This window comes from Chironomus tepperi, unplaced genomic scaffold, assembly GCF_022539635.2.
Source record: "Chironomus tepperi strain 1889 unplaced genomic scaffold, CSIRO-AGI_Ctep_v1 contig_445, whole genome shotgun sequence".
NCBI classification, from domain to species: domain Eukaryota; kingdom Metazoa; phylum Arthropoda; class Insecta; order Diptera; family Chironomidae; genus Chironomus; species Chironomus tepperi.
In genome coordinates, this window is record NW_027226567.1 from 2,098,421 (window position 1) to 2,112,891 (window position 14,471).

The following is a 14,471-nucleotide window of genomic DNA, read 5'->3' on the forward strand; positions in this document are numbered from 1 at the left end:
AAATCAGTTTTTATTCATTCAAGTGACTCTTCATGCTTGACAGGTTGTGATGAGATCCACACTACAAATTAGTGAAAGATGCTTGTCCAGAGGCTTGTATCAATAAATATCATATGATGCATACTTATCCTTAAGTTCCAACCCACATCGTTGTATAATTTTGTCACTGATCTTGCTCTTATCATGGCCACTTCAATTTTGTTCCTATTTGGACATTTACTATTTATTTATAGATGTCAAATGACCCCAAAAATGTGCATTGAGAGTAACTCACAAGAACAAGTTTGAGTTGAAGGTGTGAATTGGATATGAAGAGAAAAAGATTCTTGAATATGAATGTTGTGTAGGTCAGTTCAATAGCCTCAAAATATCAACAAAAGAATCTTCAACAATTTCTAATTTTTTGGCGCCAGACTTGACAAATGAATTGGAGTGGAGTGGAGAAATTGGCGAATGAAAATTTCTGCGGACGAAACGAAGTGAGAAAAAAGGCGTCTGTTTGGAATGTCAATTTGCACATTTCTAATTTTAAACTATCATAAACGACATCCAACATCCAGCTGATACACAAAACAACGGTAATTTTCGCAATGATGAGTTGCGTTGACGAGTTTACATTTCTGCGAAACCGGAGGCCTGAACCATAAACATGCAACGACGAGAAAAGTTTTCTTTGTGAGCACTGGAATGTCTTGTTATTGCTTTAAACTCCTCTATGTTTACATTTTTTTGTTGCTCTCAATGTTTTTTTTCTCACTTCGACTACGTTTCACTCAAGTTTCGTTTTGTCGAGTTGTGCTCGTGAGTTTTACTGTGACTAAAATACTCAGTTGGAGATGTGAATTCGTAACTGAAGGTTGCAAAACTTGTTGCACTTCGATATTTTTGCCATAAAAATATATATTTTTAAACTTCTTTCACTTGAAAAAAAACATATTGTGCGAATACTTTTTGGATTATAAAAGTGAATGCAGTCGCTGCATATGTGAATGAAATAAAACGTTTATATAAAGTATTGCAAGTTCAAAAATTCAGCTTAAAGTTGTTGAATTAAATTTCAAAAATCTCAAATGTGTGGATAGAAAAGAAAGAAAAAACAAATAAAAAGTTAGTTAAATGACATGCGACAAAAGTTTGCGTAATAGATTGCCAATGAAAGTGAAACTATAAAAAATAAATAAATATTTAAAAGACCGACCAAAATATTCCTAATCTTCTCCAAAGTGATGTGAATAAATTTTAATCAATTTTGTGATAAGCACAAGAAATCAAGAAAATTATATCATGTCGTGGACATTATTCAGTCTCGTTGTTTTTGCTATTTCGGTGTTTCAAGCCACTCTAATATTAGCACAGGATAGTGATAAAAATCTCTATAGCAAGCGATACGATAATATCGATGTGGAAACGATCTTTAGTTCCAAACGATTATTAAATAATTATGTTGACTGCTTGTTAGATAAAAAGCCATGTCCACCAGAAGGAAAAGATTTAAAACGTAAGTGAACTTTTTGGATTAAGCGCAAAAAAGAACTTCAAATAAATGAAATTGTAAACTGGCTAGAAGGTCATAATTGTTGGCTTAAAAGGCGAGTGATTCAATCTTATGACTAAGTTGAAGACTATGAGCGTAAAGAAGAAGTTTTTATGCAAAATTTGTTGTCATTAGGGGGTGAAGTATGTGGTAGAATATGTTATTTGAGTTTTGAAAAGTGCATAAAATCTAGAATTTAGGAAATTAAAAAGTTTTGAATTGAATTGTTGAAAATTTTAAAACTCAAAATATAAATTCAAACTTTAAATAGATATCTAATACAATTTTTTGAATTTTTAAAACTCAAATATTCAATTTTTATGCAATTTAAAAATCAAAGTTTAATTTTTGAAAAAGTTTGAATTTTTTAAATTCAAGATTTGAAACTCAAGATTTTAAGTTAAAAATGATTTAAAATGAAAGCTCAAATGATAAAACTTCAAAAGCATGAAATTTAAATTTTGAAGTTCAAAAGTTCGAAAATTTCGAATTTAAATTTTGAAACTCAAAATTCAAATTTAAAAATAATTTTAAGTTAAATTTCAAATTTTAAATCAAATTTTGAAAATTCAAATCAAATTTCTTCACAATTTTTCCAAATTATTTCATCATCCCACATCAATTTTCCCCCTAATAACCACAAATTCATACATACCTCAATGTATCTTTATTGTCAAGCATGCACAACAAGCAACGATGAAGATTTGTAGAAAGAGTTGCATGAGAGTCTTGTAAGAAAACTAGGCCATTGAACAACCAAAATAGTAAATAAATAATCATATGCTCTATGGTTATGGTTATGTCGATGCGGCTCTTTATCGCAGTGAGAAAAAAACTTCATTAACAAATGCATGAATAATATCTAATTCTTTTATTCGCACAAAAGTTTAAACGATTTTTTAAAAGCTGAGATTTGGAAAATTGTTTCCATTCAAATCGCATGCCTGCATTATTTTATTATTCTATTAGCATGTTTCCTTTCGAATTTAAATTACTTGATTTATGATGCAATTATTAACTCACTAGCGAACTTTTATTTCTTTGCATAAATAATCTATGAAAAGGTCAATGTGAAACGGTTGGTCGAGAAGATTCGAACTTTTTGCTTCAAGTTTTGATGAACATCCAGTAATTAAGTCTAAAAATTTTAAGGAAAGAAATGTTTTCATGACAAATATCTTTTGGCAAAAAGTTGATGAACCTGTTCTGAGGCCATTGCCTTAAATTATCTGAGGATTATCTGAATGCATGAAGGAAACTCTTATTTTAGTTTCATTTGAAAAATTAATTTTTGGATTGATATCTTAATTATAAGTTAAGTTTGTTCATTTTTAAAGCTTGTAATTTTGTGTTGTTTAGCAGCAAAACATCAGTTTATTGACATTTTTTATGTACTAGTTGGATTGAAGTTTATTAAGTGATGTTTAACTAGATTGACAAGCTATAATTCATATAAATAGTAATAATTTGAACGTTTTGAGGGTAAATGGACTCTAAAAGAACTAAAATTTGAAATTTTTTATCTAAAACTTGTCGGCAAAAATTAAAATTTTTTAAATTTCTGAATGTTTTTGGTCTTTAGGGCTTTGTGTAGGGATTTAATTAGATTTTAAAACTTTAATAGTGGAATAATAAATCAATTCATTTGTTCTGACTATAATTCGGAATATAAAGTGATTAGATTCAAAATGTTATTGCTAACTACGCTGTTTACAATTTCTATAGCTTTAAATCCTGTTTCTCGATTAGAGCTGGATTAGAGGCAGTTAAGCATATGCAAAAATGGAACATTGAAATTCACAAAGCTTGAATTGAGTCGACTTAAATTGAATTTAATTTCCTTTCTAAATCTAAATTGACTTTAAGTTCTGGAAATTCGATGTTTGTTTACGCTGTAAGAGCAAAATCTTCCATAGGTCAGTTAATAGGAACTATATGAATGAGAATTCTTCTTTTGATGCAAATGTGACACTTTAAATAAATGTTAAGATGCTAAAAATAGTGCAAAATTCCGTCAATCAATATTCCAGGTCAATTGAAATATCACAACTTTCCCGCCAAAACTCGTCTCAACAGCCTATCCTTCTAGAATAAACCAAATATTTACACTCACTCTTGACACTTACTTGCCCTATTATTATAAACATACAAAGCATACCCACACTAAAAGACAGCGAGACTACGCTAAAAATAATATAATAGTCGATTATTTGTATTGTGTATTTATAAAACATACTGAATCCTATCAAGGTCGCAAATAGAACATGATCGTGGCATTTTTTAAACTTATTAACAAGCTTGTTGTTGCACTTTTCTCCCAGTTTCTGTATCGACTTTTTTCATGGGTTTAAACACAATCGGAAGTGAATGTTGTGTAAATTTTTAAAACTTATTAAGAGCACTTTTAAGTCAAGTATTGAGTGCGATAATAGCGTCTGATGTATAAAACTTACATGATCGATGACTACTTGACTTGATTCTTTTGTATTCATACATAATCTCTTATGACAATTTGTTGTTATTACATGAATAAGCAAGTTATGGTTATTATTGCCATTTGTGCACATGCTGAATATATTCAATACTTTAAGATAACTTCATTTATTGACTACAATCATGTTTAATACATTAATGTACACACTTTGTTCGTGTAGCCACTCACATGCGTTAGCGTAATAATAATAAATTCCATAAATGAAATTTAATTTGTTATTTATGCAATAAATGGAGGCGTGTAGCATATCTGGATGTAGTATAAGCCTAGAATTCGTAGTGTGACTGAATCATCTTGCTTATCTTTTAAAATTTACGGCTGTTTAAAATATTTCTGCAAAATAATTTCCGTGTATTTTTGGAGATTTTCTGTTGCAGATTTGGCAATGACTAGAAAAATCAGGAAATTTGGTTTGCGAATTTTAAAACCGGCTGTTTATGTTATTCTAGAAGATACGCGTTAAGCGTATGCAATCACAACTAATTTTGATCTATCGCTCAATTTTTGGTGTTCTATTTCGAATAGACATCCAATATTTTAAAAAAGGAGTAGGATTTTTATTGCTTTTTCTTAATTGGGTAATTGGCCACAAAATCTGAGTTTCGAATATAGATTGATTTTGTATGAAAAAGTTGGCTCAAGTTGACTCGACTCAATCTAAAATTGTAATCATCTTCGGGCTCTTATCTTAGATTTCTTCTGGTATTCTTTAGAAAGACGGATGTCATATGCAAATGACTCCTACTCTGATAATCAAAACCGTTAAGTTATCGGTAATTTTACTGCAGTTAGCTTTTAGTTTGGCCGTGCGGTACAATACGGTAAACCGCGGGGTCCAAATTTTCGAAATCCACCGGCAGGGCAACTTAGCTTCTTACCGTTAATACGGCGACTTAACGATGTCCTAGCGAATAAGGCGAACTCTTCGGGGAGTAAAATGCCAATTTTAATTACTGAGACTTAACTTGCATCATCATCTAAAGTCAAGAAACATCAATTGTTTAGTATCAAGATCAAAAATCGATTGTCATTACTGTTTTATGTCCAAGACTCTTTAAGAAGACTCTGTGTAAAGATTACAATCCTTATAAATTATTCAAATGACTGAATCAAGTTTCTAACATTATATGATCTTATAACAAAGAAATAATCTATAGACACCTTTCCTATGTCCAAGCTTTATGTAATATTCTTATATAAATAATTACTAACTTCATTACATTACTTGTAGATCAACTTTCACAATAAATGTAATATTTTACAGCTGTATACAATGTGTTTATAGAATATATTCTCTTTATGGACAGTTCTTTTATATTTTTCCTATTTATTAATGTCTTCCTATATAAGCAACTGTAAAAAATCAATGTTATTCTATAACCATGCCTTTAGCAATATTTTATAATTTCTTACTGATTATTTATGTATAATCCACAAGTTTAGTGTTTATGATAATAATAATGTTAATGGTGTCCTACTGATCTACTATTAGCTTACTGCATTTCTTTTAGGATATATGTATCTTGATTTGCACAGAATCTGCACTGTAGATCTTGAGCTTGAAATTAAATGTATTTTTATGAGGCAGTAAGGCTGTTCTTATGATTGCTGGTTCAAAGTTTAATGCAGTAAAGTTGATAATTTACTGCTCAACTGCTTAAATGTTTAAAATATACCGACACTAGAAATTGACACTTATTCCCATCCCTACAGTATTCTAGCGACATTAATTAGTAGGAGGAGTTCATACGAATTTCGAATGAACTCCGAATTCTAAAAATGTTAAGTGGAGCCTAATGACACTGGAAGTATAAAACCAGATTTGACAATTGTATTCTTGATACTATAACATAAATAGATAATGTGAATTTAATTGCTAATTCTAATAAACAAAAATATGCTATTTGTCAACAAAAATGTACCCGAGGGACACAAACGAAGCAACTTCCGTCTCGGAGCTTCGCTCAACATCTTTTATTAACACCATATGGACGCCAAACTGATTCGACTACCATTTGGTATGAACAAAAGAGGTTTAGCGGAGCTATCAAAACTCCTTATCGGATCCTTCTTCATTTGTGTTGCTCGGGACGTTCATACAATCTGAAATTGAACTTGAAATTTAAACATGATTTCAACATATATATAATTTACCGACCACAGCCAAATATTGTGCAAAATAATCCAAAACAATAGTTGAACCATTGATCTTGTACATTTCTGCACAATAGAAGATCAACATTTAAGATTGTCGGTCTTAAATGTCAATAATTCATAGATTTTGTAATCCGATCATAAATTTTGTGTTCAAATTTCGACATTTACCAAAATATCAATAAATCTAAATGTCCAAAATCTCTAAAACAGCATACTTTAAGTTTTAAGGCAGGATACTTGAAAAGTCTCAATTTAAATAATTAATTTTGATGTTTTAACTTGTAAGTGTTTACTGAAAACGGCATAAGTTGTATGCAAAAGCTACTTCAACAGCTTGTATCTATTAAATATAGTCAGTATGTAGTCGCCGTGAAGTAAAACAAGTGTAAAACTTTCCGATTGAAACACCAGTGAAATTAATTAAGTAAGAAACCTGAATTGTTGCATGGGAACTTCTAAACACAACTAAATAGTGTCGCATTAATCGATTAGCAGATGAGACAGCAGCAAATTAGCCAAACTGACTTACAAATGACATTATACTTTCCGAGAATTGCGCAGGAAATAAATTAATTAAAGTAATTGTTATTTGAAGAAAATTGAATACGTCTACAACTCACGAACAGCTTAAATACTAGATGAATAGCTAAAATTCTAATTCAAGCTTGTCATTTTTTTTGAATGACTATAATTCATTACAACAAAAAAAAAATTCTCACTGAATGATTTGAGATTCTAATTTTCCTTCCTCATAACTTATTCATTCAATCGCGTTTTAACTTTTTTTTGTTCTTATCTGAAGCTGTCATCGATTTTTTAATGCTTGTTACTAACGACTAGACGGAAAAATGGGAGGATTGATTAATTGTGGAATTTTTTAGAGACTTTGTTGTAAATTTGCTTGAGAATCTTTGAAGCAACAAATCTTTAGAGTTGCACATTGCAATCCCGATCGGCACATATTGAAATGTTGCCACCACGGCGACGACTCGGCGAAAACAACCAGATTTGCCAAGTAACAGCCACTTGGCTTTAAGTATACGACCGAGTCGTCGCCGTGGTGGCAACATTTCAATTTGTGCCGATCGGGAATTATTGTTCAAATTGAGTTTTAAATCATTAAAAATCATCTTTGGTGTAGTCGTGAGGATCGTATGCACTATGGGCCAGAATTAAAAATTCTTTCAAAAATTATTTCTGTTACTTTTATGATAGTCCCTATATTACTCTATATAATGCTAGTCAAAATATTTTTCAAGTCGATACCTTGTAGGAGAAATAGCACTTTGAAGTTAGTAAGCTGACCATTTTCATGTATCATTCAAATTGATCTCACCGATTACTGTATTGATGAATCTTTTTGAAACTTTTTTTGTTTATTAGCTTAATATAGATACTTAATTTTGAGATATAAAAAATTTTTCCCAGGTATCGGAAAATTATGTGAAAAACTTAATTTTCTTGAAAACCACGTGGTCACAATACTTCCGTTTGTCTAGCTCATTCCTAGTGGAATTTTATATTCTTAATTGTTCTTAATATTAAAGATATTATAATAATCTACAACTTTTGTGAACATATTGTATAGTTTTGTCCAAGTCCTGATAGTGAAAAAATAGCTTTTTCCCAAAAAAACTTCAATTTTTCGACAAAAATCGCTCTAGCGCTTCAGGGCTATAGATGGTAGTGGAATTTTATTCCAGGTTTTGAAAGCTCTCTGTTACTACTATAAAACAAAGCAATAAAATAAGAGTGCGTTCTCTTGGCAAAAGGCACTTTTTTGGCTCTGAAAGTCACATGTCACGCACTCCTCATTTAGAAAAAAATTCATAAAAATTTTGGATTCAAATCAAATTTATTAAATATAGTCTAGATTGATAGATATATTCAAGGCGCATATTTTGAGTATAAATATGTCATGGTTTGGTCCAGTTTTATGGGCAAAATTTCAAAATTTCGATTTTTACTAAAATTTTTGAGAAAAAAATAACTTTTTTCTCGAACTCAATGAAACTTGTTCAAATTTTTTTTAAAGCTGTATTTTTATGTGTATAATAACTTTTGTTCAGCAACTTTTCATAAATATTTAATTTCAAGCCTGAAATTTTGAAAAAACTAAAAAAAATCTAGATTTTGGGTATTTTTTGAACAAATGTTACGAAATCTTAACAAATATCAACTTTCAACAAGTGATTATTGACTAACTTTATGTTTTCAATGATGATCTTTCATTTTCCGATGAGAAATTTATAGGTTTTCATATGAAAATGTCCTAAAAATGACTTTGAGTAGTTCGGACAAGGAGATCAAAATTTTCAATTTCACTTTTTCACATCTATAGCTATTCAGATGACTTTAAAACTTTTTGAATTCATTTATTATTATAAAATTTACTAATTTATTGCTAGTTGTGTTAGTAATAACAGCTATATGACAGGATTTTAGTGACTGAACAAACGAAAATTTCCAAAAAATTTAGGAAAATGTAAATCACGACTAAATTTAGTTTCAATTATTATTTTGCTTATATTTAGTGTCTGTTATCTGTCTGGTCGAGCAGAGATTGTTAAAAAAGTTTAAATATTTGAACAAAGTCAAGAATTATTAGTCATACAAAGCACAAAATGAACTAACAGTTAACCATGCTTTTTAATATTTTTTTAAGCATTTTTTTGGCCACACTTTTATGCAGCTGGGTCAAAATTTAGTCAGATATGATCTTTCAGTCAGAAAATCGAGAAATTCAGTGATCTTGAGTGCATCTAAGATTGCAATATTTAAAATATTATTTGCTAAATTTAAATTGCGAAAATCACTAAAATCTGCTCGAATAGCTGTTATTACTAACACAACTAGCAATAAATTAGTAAATTTTATAATAATAAATGAATTCAAAAAGTTTTAAAGTCATCTGAATAGCTATAGATGTGAAAAAGTGAAATTGAAAATTTTGATCTCCTTGTCCGAACTACTCAAAGTCATTTTTAGGACATTTTCATATGAAAACCTATAAATTTCTCATCGGAAAATGAAAGATCATCATTGAAAACATAAAGTTAGTCAATAATCACTTGTTGAAAGTTGATATTTGTTAAGATTTCGTAACATTTGTTCAAAAAATACCCAAAAATTAGATTTTTTTTTAGTTTTTTCAAAATTTCAGGCTTGAAATCAAATATTTATGAAAAGTTGCTGAACAAAAGTTATTATACACATAAAAATACAGCTTTAAAAAAAAATTTGAACAAGTTTCATTGAGTTCGAGAAAAAAAGTTATTTTTTTCTCAAAAATTTTAGTAAAAATCGAAATTTTGAAATTTTGCCCATAAAACTGGACCAAACCATGACATATTTATACTCAAAATATGCGCCTTGAATATATCTATCAATCTAGACTATATTTAATAAATTTGATTTGAATCCAAAATTTTTATGAATTTTTTTCTAAATGAGGAGTGCGTGACATGTGACTTTCAGAGCCAAAAAAGTGCCTTTTGCCAAGAGAACGCACTCTTATTTTATTGCTTTGTTTTATAGTAGTAACAGAGAGCTTTCAAAACCTGGAATAAAATTCCACTACCATCTATAGCCCTGAAGCGCTAGAGCGATTTTTGTCGAAAAATTGAAGTTTTTTTGGGAAAAAGCTATTTTTTCACTATCAGGACTTGGACAAAACTATACAATATGTTCACAAAAGTTGTAGATTATTATAATATCTTTAATATTAAGAACAATTAAGAATATAAAATTCCACTAGGAATGAGCTAGACAAACGGAAGTATTGTGACCACGTGGTTTTCAAGAAAAATTAAGTTTTTCACATAATTTTCCGATACCTGGGAAAAATTTTTTATATCTCAAAATTAAGTATCTATATTAAGCTAATAAACAAAAAAAGTTTCAAAAAGATTCATCAATACAGTAATCGGTGAGATCAATTTGAATGATACATGAAAATGGTCAGCTTACTAACTTCAAAGTGCTATTTCTCCTACAAGGTATCGACTTGAAAAATATTTTGACTAGCATTATATAGAGTAATATAGGGACTATCATAAAAGTAATAGAAATAATTTTTGAAAGAATTTTTAATTCTGGCCCATAGTGGTATGGATCCTTGTCATATCGATTTCACTCTATAATACAATAATAGTCATCAATCTGCTTCAGATGAGAATCGAACCCAAAAACTAATCAAAAGAATTTATTTTGATATCCGGTCTGTTGACTAACCATTCGGCCACAGTGGCCTTACTTTCGCATTGCCAAAATGCTATACACATTTCTCCAAATTCCAGTTTACTAAGAAATGACAGCTGGATAACCACTTTTTACAGAATGTACAGATTACAGACAAAGTTGTTCGTTCCATTAATTTTAATTTCTCCGCCAACAGTTTGCATGTTTTCATTATGATCTTCATCAACATTTCTAACTTTGACAGCGCAATGCGGCTTATTTAGATTTTTGTCGCAAAACTGGGTTGATATCAGCCATATTATAGCCTTCAGGGCATCCTCAACACGGCGACATCGCGGCTCCTTAGCTACTTCATTTGGCTGATTGATTAACTGTTCTATAATAGTCCACAGTACTTCATACCATCAGCTTTTACCTCTGACCTACCTTCTGTTGCTAATAAATCATGCAATCACATTATTTGCGTGTCTTCATGCTTCATAAAAAAACAACTTTTCATTCATATCATGCTGTCTTTGTTTGTTTTTTGCAGAAGTTTTCAATTTTTTCTAGCCTTTTTGTGTCAAACGTGAGGTTCAAAGCTATCTGTCAGATTATTTTATAATGAAGCTATCCATCATGTCTCAAAATTTCCACTTGAATGAGCTTAGATGTATGACAGTCAATCATATTTTAGTTTCAAGACGATTGAAACTCTTTAACTGAAATGAGAATGCTAATTAGTCTAAGTTTCTACTTATTTTTTTTATTATTATTAATTAGACTGGATTCCAAAGTACGCATTTGGTAAAGAGAATTGAGCTTTCTGCTTCGATCATTTTGTCAGTTTATTTGTTTTGATTGTAGTGCTATTGTTGAATGGTTTAACGACTTCTAACATAGCAAAATATTTGGTTAATGGGCATATTAAATACTGGATTGCACGTGATGTCGATACGCAAGAATGTCAATGAGTTGTTGCTGCACAATGTATTTTGATAATTAGGAATTTATTCGGTAGATCCGGTAAACGGTAAACATGATTTAGTACGATTTGGTTCGTTTTTAATGATCTATAGCTCCTTTAAACATGCTAATCTTTGATAAATTTAGGAGATATAAAATTTAGGAGCATTTAAATTTTAACGGTTAAATTATTTTTGAATTTTATCAACAATCTTCATAGTTGCAAACTCCTTAAATTTTAGTCAAAATTTGCAATTTAATCAGTAAACATCAAAACTTCACTTTAACTTAGCCATTGAATCTTCGTCATCCTCATTTAAGTAAATTTGGATGTACATACTCAACAATTGACAATGTACAAGCCACATAATATTTTCAATACTAAACCTAAATTTTATTCGCAGGTGTATTACCGCATGCATTGCGTACAAGATGTGCTCGTTGTACAAAACTACAGAAGGCGAAAGCACTTGATGTAATTACAAGACTTTACTATCAACATCCATCAATTTATCTTTCACTTGCTGAACGTTATGATCCGACTGGAGAATATACAAAAAATTTTGAAAACTGGTTTGATGAGCAAAACAGCGTTAAGCCTCGACCACCGATTCCAGATTTTGGAAACATTCCATGTATGATTTAAGTCGATTATGTGTGAAATTTTAAGAATTCTAATCACGTTTAAATGTTCACAGTGTCCGACAGTCCATCATCGGAAGGTCAAAGTCCTAATAGACGTAGTCCAAGTATTGGCGCTGAATCAAGCACAAGTATTAATAATTTAGATTTTACACAACGTACGCGAATCCCATCATCGTGGATTACGACGACAACAACAACAACACAAAAGCCAACAACGACTAGAGCACCTTTAAGAACAACAACTGGATCGAGGACAACAGTGAAAGTACTCGATAAGCCATCAACAATTAGAGCGCCTCCACCACCTTCAACAGTCAATAATGTGAGAAACAGTTAACAAAACAAATATTTTTGCAGTTTGCTGACCTAAAAATTTTTCACATTTTTATTTACATTTTTTTATAGCCAAATTTCTTCTTATTTCCTCGTCCCGATGGTCCGATTTCTCAATCGATTAACAAGTTGCTAGACACGACCGACAAGCTTGCTGTTAATTTTGCAAATATGTTTAAAACGACACTCGAAATACTTGCAGGATAATGATGTGATGATTTATGGCTGATTTCAGTTAATTTTCCTTAAATTTTAGAAGACTAAATTGATGGAATTTATTATTTAGGCATAAAAATTTTAATCAAGTATCTCAAAAATGATCAACATGAATCAATGAAAGAAGCCATTAACTCCAGACAGAATCTCAATAAGATCATCAAATTTCTATAGATAAAAAACTTAATTTATGATCAAACAAAATATATTAGCATTAATGCGTAGAGAATAAAAGAATGAAATGCAGGATGGGGAGATTACGGAGCGAGAGCATCGAGAAATGAAGTCAATAAAACTTAATTTAACATTATATTATTATTATTATTGAACCAAAATTGTTTTTTTACATTAATTTTATTATATTTGCATTTTTTATACACAAATCGATTTTTGTTCAAAATTTTTCTTTGAATAAATGGATTTATAGAGGATATAAAGAGAATTATAAGTAATAATAAAGAATTTTATGATTTAAATGTATGATACTGGAATAATTTAGATATTTTCAGGAAGTGCTGTCATGTATGAAGGCTGAATAAGTCCAATTCGGGTTATAAGTTCTTTAAAATTTGCTAATTTACTCAACATACTGTCAATTTGTTTAAAACATTGCTTTAAAGACATAAAATATTTAACATCCAGCTTCTCCTACACTATCCATAAAATCAATAAATCATCCCAACATTACACAAGATTCAAGCACAAGAATATAATAGAAAATAAACTGATAATACATAAATCACCAACAAAAATTACTTCTTATACTCAATTCGTTCAACTTTAACTTCTTGTGTCTGTAAATCCAATTGATAAACATAAGTTACGACAGTCGATGATTGAATATCCATAAGAACAAATGATGGGATTATATTATCACTGTCAATAGCATTAAATGCACCCGTCGCACTTCCGGGATTGATATAGAATTTATTTTCATGCTCGTATGCCTCAAACTTGTGAGTATGTCCAGTTATGAGAATATCAACATCTAATTGTCGTTGAATCAATGCGAGTGCATCAACTGCTCCCCATGGAACGATTTGATGACCGTGACATAAGCCGATTCTAAATTGTCCTACAGTTACGACTTTTTGCTCTGGATAATTTGGGTTCTGAAAGATTAAACACATATGTTAGTTATGGAAATTATCATTTACAGCTGATTATTGTGACGTGGACTGTGTATCATTTACTGGATTTGATAAGAACTATGTATTACTGTATTGGCACTGGATCTTTAGAAAATGAGTTTATGGGAACACTGTATCTTGACATTTCACTGAATCTTTGATTAAGTAGCCAATCAAAATCTAATCAGCACAGCTAGAAGCTAAAGATAACTTACATCATCGAAATCACCTCTGACAACATGAACATCTCCGGCTAAGGACTTTAAAAAATCGTAAGATTCTTTTGTACAAAGGTTTCCTGTTACCAGAATATGATGAATGCGACCAGGTACTAACAGTTTCTTAAATTTGCTTGGCAAACATGAGCTCCTACAATGAATTAATTACAGATAATAATGTAAATTGATAAAAAATTAAATTTAATGTAAATTTACCTATATGGAATGTGCAAATCTCCTAATACCAAGACCAACTGAAAGATCATTAAGCATATAATTAGTTAATCACATCAATAAAACACTATATCGCATATTTCCTTACCATTTTACTTTAATTAATATTTTATAAAAGAAGTAAACAAATGAACAATAAATATTTTGATTCTACAGTTTAAATCACGTCTATTGTTAGGATTGTTAAGCAGCACTGAATCCCCAAACAGTATTTCACTTAATAATATTAATGAGTTTTCTTGATAAGCAGGAAAAGCTGGTAATTAAGGAAAAGTTTATCAAATTTATGCAAACTTTATACGAATTATTTTAAACTGAAACGAACGAACTTATAATTTACTGAACAGACTGAAACTGATTTGTAA

The 14,471-nt window shown here is 30.2% G+C and overlaps 2 protein-coding genes across 2 annotated transcripts; one reads left to right on the top strand and one right to left on the bottom strand.

The window, feature by feature from the left end:
• The first annotated feature begins 843 nt into the window (after window positions 1-843).
• Window positions 844-12,972, top strand: LOC139098211 (uncharacterized). The gene is made up of 4 exons (XM_070650341.1): window positions 844-1,498; window positions 11,735-11,965; window positions 12,029-12,297; window positions 12,381-12,972. The coding sequence occupies exons 1-4, from the start codon at window positions 1,285-1,287 to the stop codon at window positions 12,513-12,515; spliced, it is 849 nt and encodes a 282-aa protein (XP_070506442.1). The 5' UTR covers window positions 844-1,284; the 3' UTR covers window positions 12,516-12,972.
• Window positions 12,892-14,420, bottom strand: Vps29 (vacuolar protein sorting 29). The gene is made up of 4 exons (XM_070650342.1): window positions 14,195-14,420; window positions 14,089-14,126; window positions 13,870-14,023; window positions 12,892-13,636 (listed from the first exon to the last, which is right to left on the bottom strand). Exons 1-4 carry the CDS (start codon window positions 14,195-14,197, stop codon window positions 13,277-13,279), a joined length of 555 nt encoding a protein of 184 aa, XP_070506443.1. The 5' UTR covers window positions 14,198-14,420; the 3' UTR covers window positions 12,892-13,276.
• Between the last annotated feature and the right edge of the window lie 51 nt (window positions 14,421-14,471).

Excerpts from the sequence above, each read along its gene's own strand:
- LOC139098211 (XM_070650341.1), top strand. The coding sequence starts at position 1,285 with ATGTCGTGGACATTATTCAGTCTCGTTGTTTTTGCTATTTCGGTGTTT. Across the intron at positions 1,499-11,734 it reads AGAAGGAAAAGATTTAAAAC|GTGTATTACCGCATGCATTG; the intron begins GTAAGTGAACTT and ends TTTTATTCGCAG. Across the intron at positions 11,966-12,028 it reads AGATTTTGGAAACATTCCAT|TGTCCGACAGTCCATCATCG; the intron begins GTATGATTTAAG and ends AAATGTTCACAG.
- Vps29 (XM_070650342.1), bottom strand. Across the intron at positions 14,024-14,088 it reads GATTTGCACATTCCATATAG|GAGCTCATGTTTGCCAAGCA; the intron begins GTAAATTTACAT and ends AATTCATTGTAG. Across the intron at positions 13,637-13,869 it reads TCAGAGGTGATTTCGATGAT|AACCCAAATTATCCAGAGCA; the intron begins GTAAGTTATCTT and ends TTAATCTTTCAG.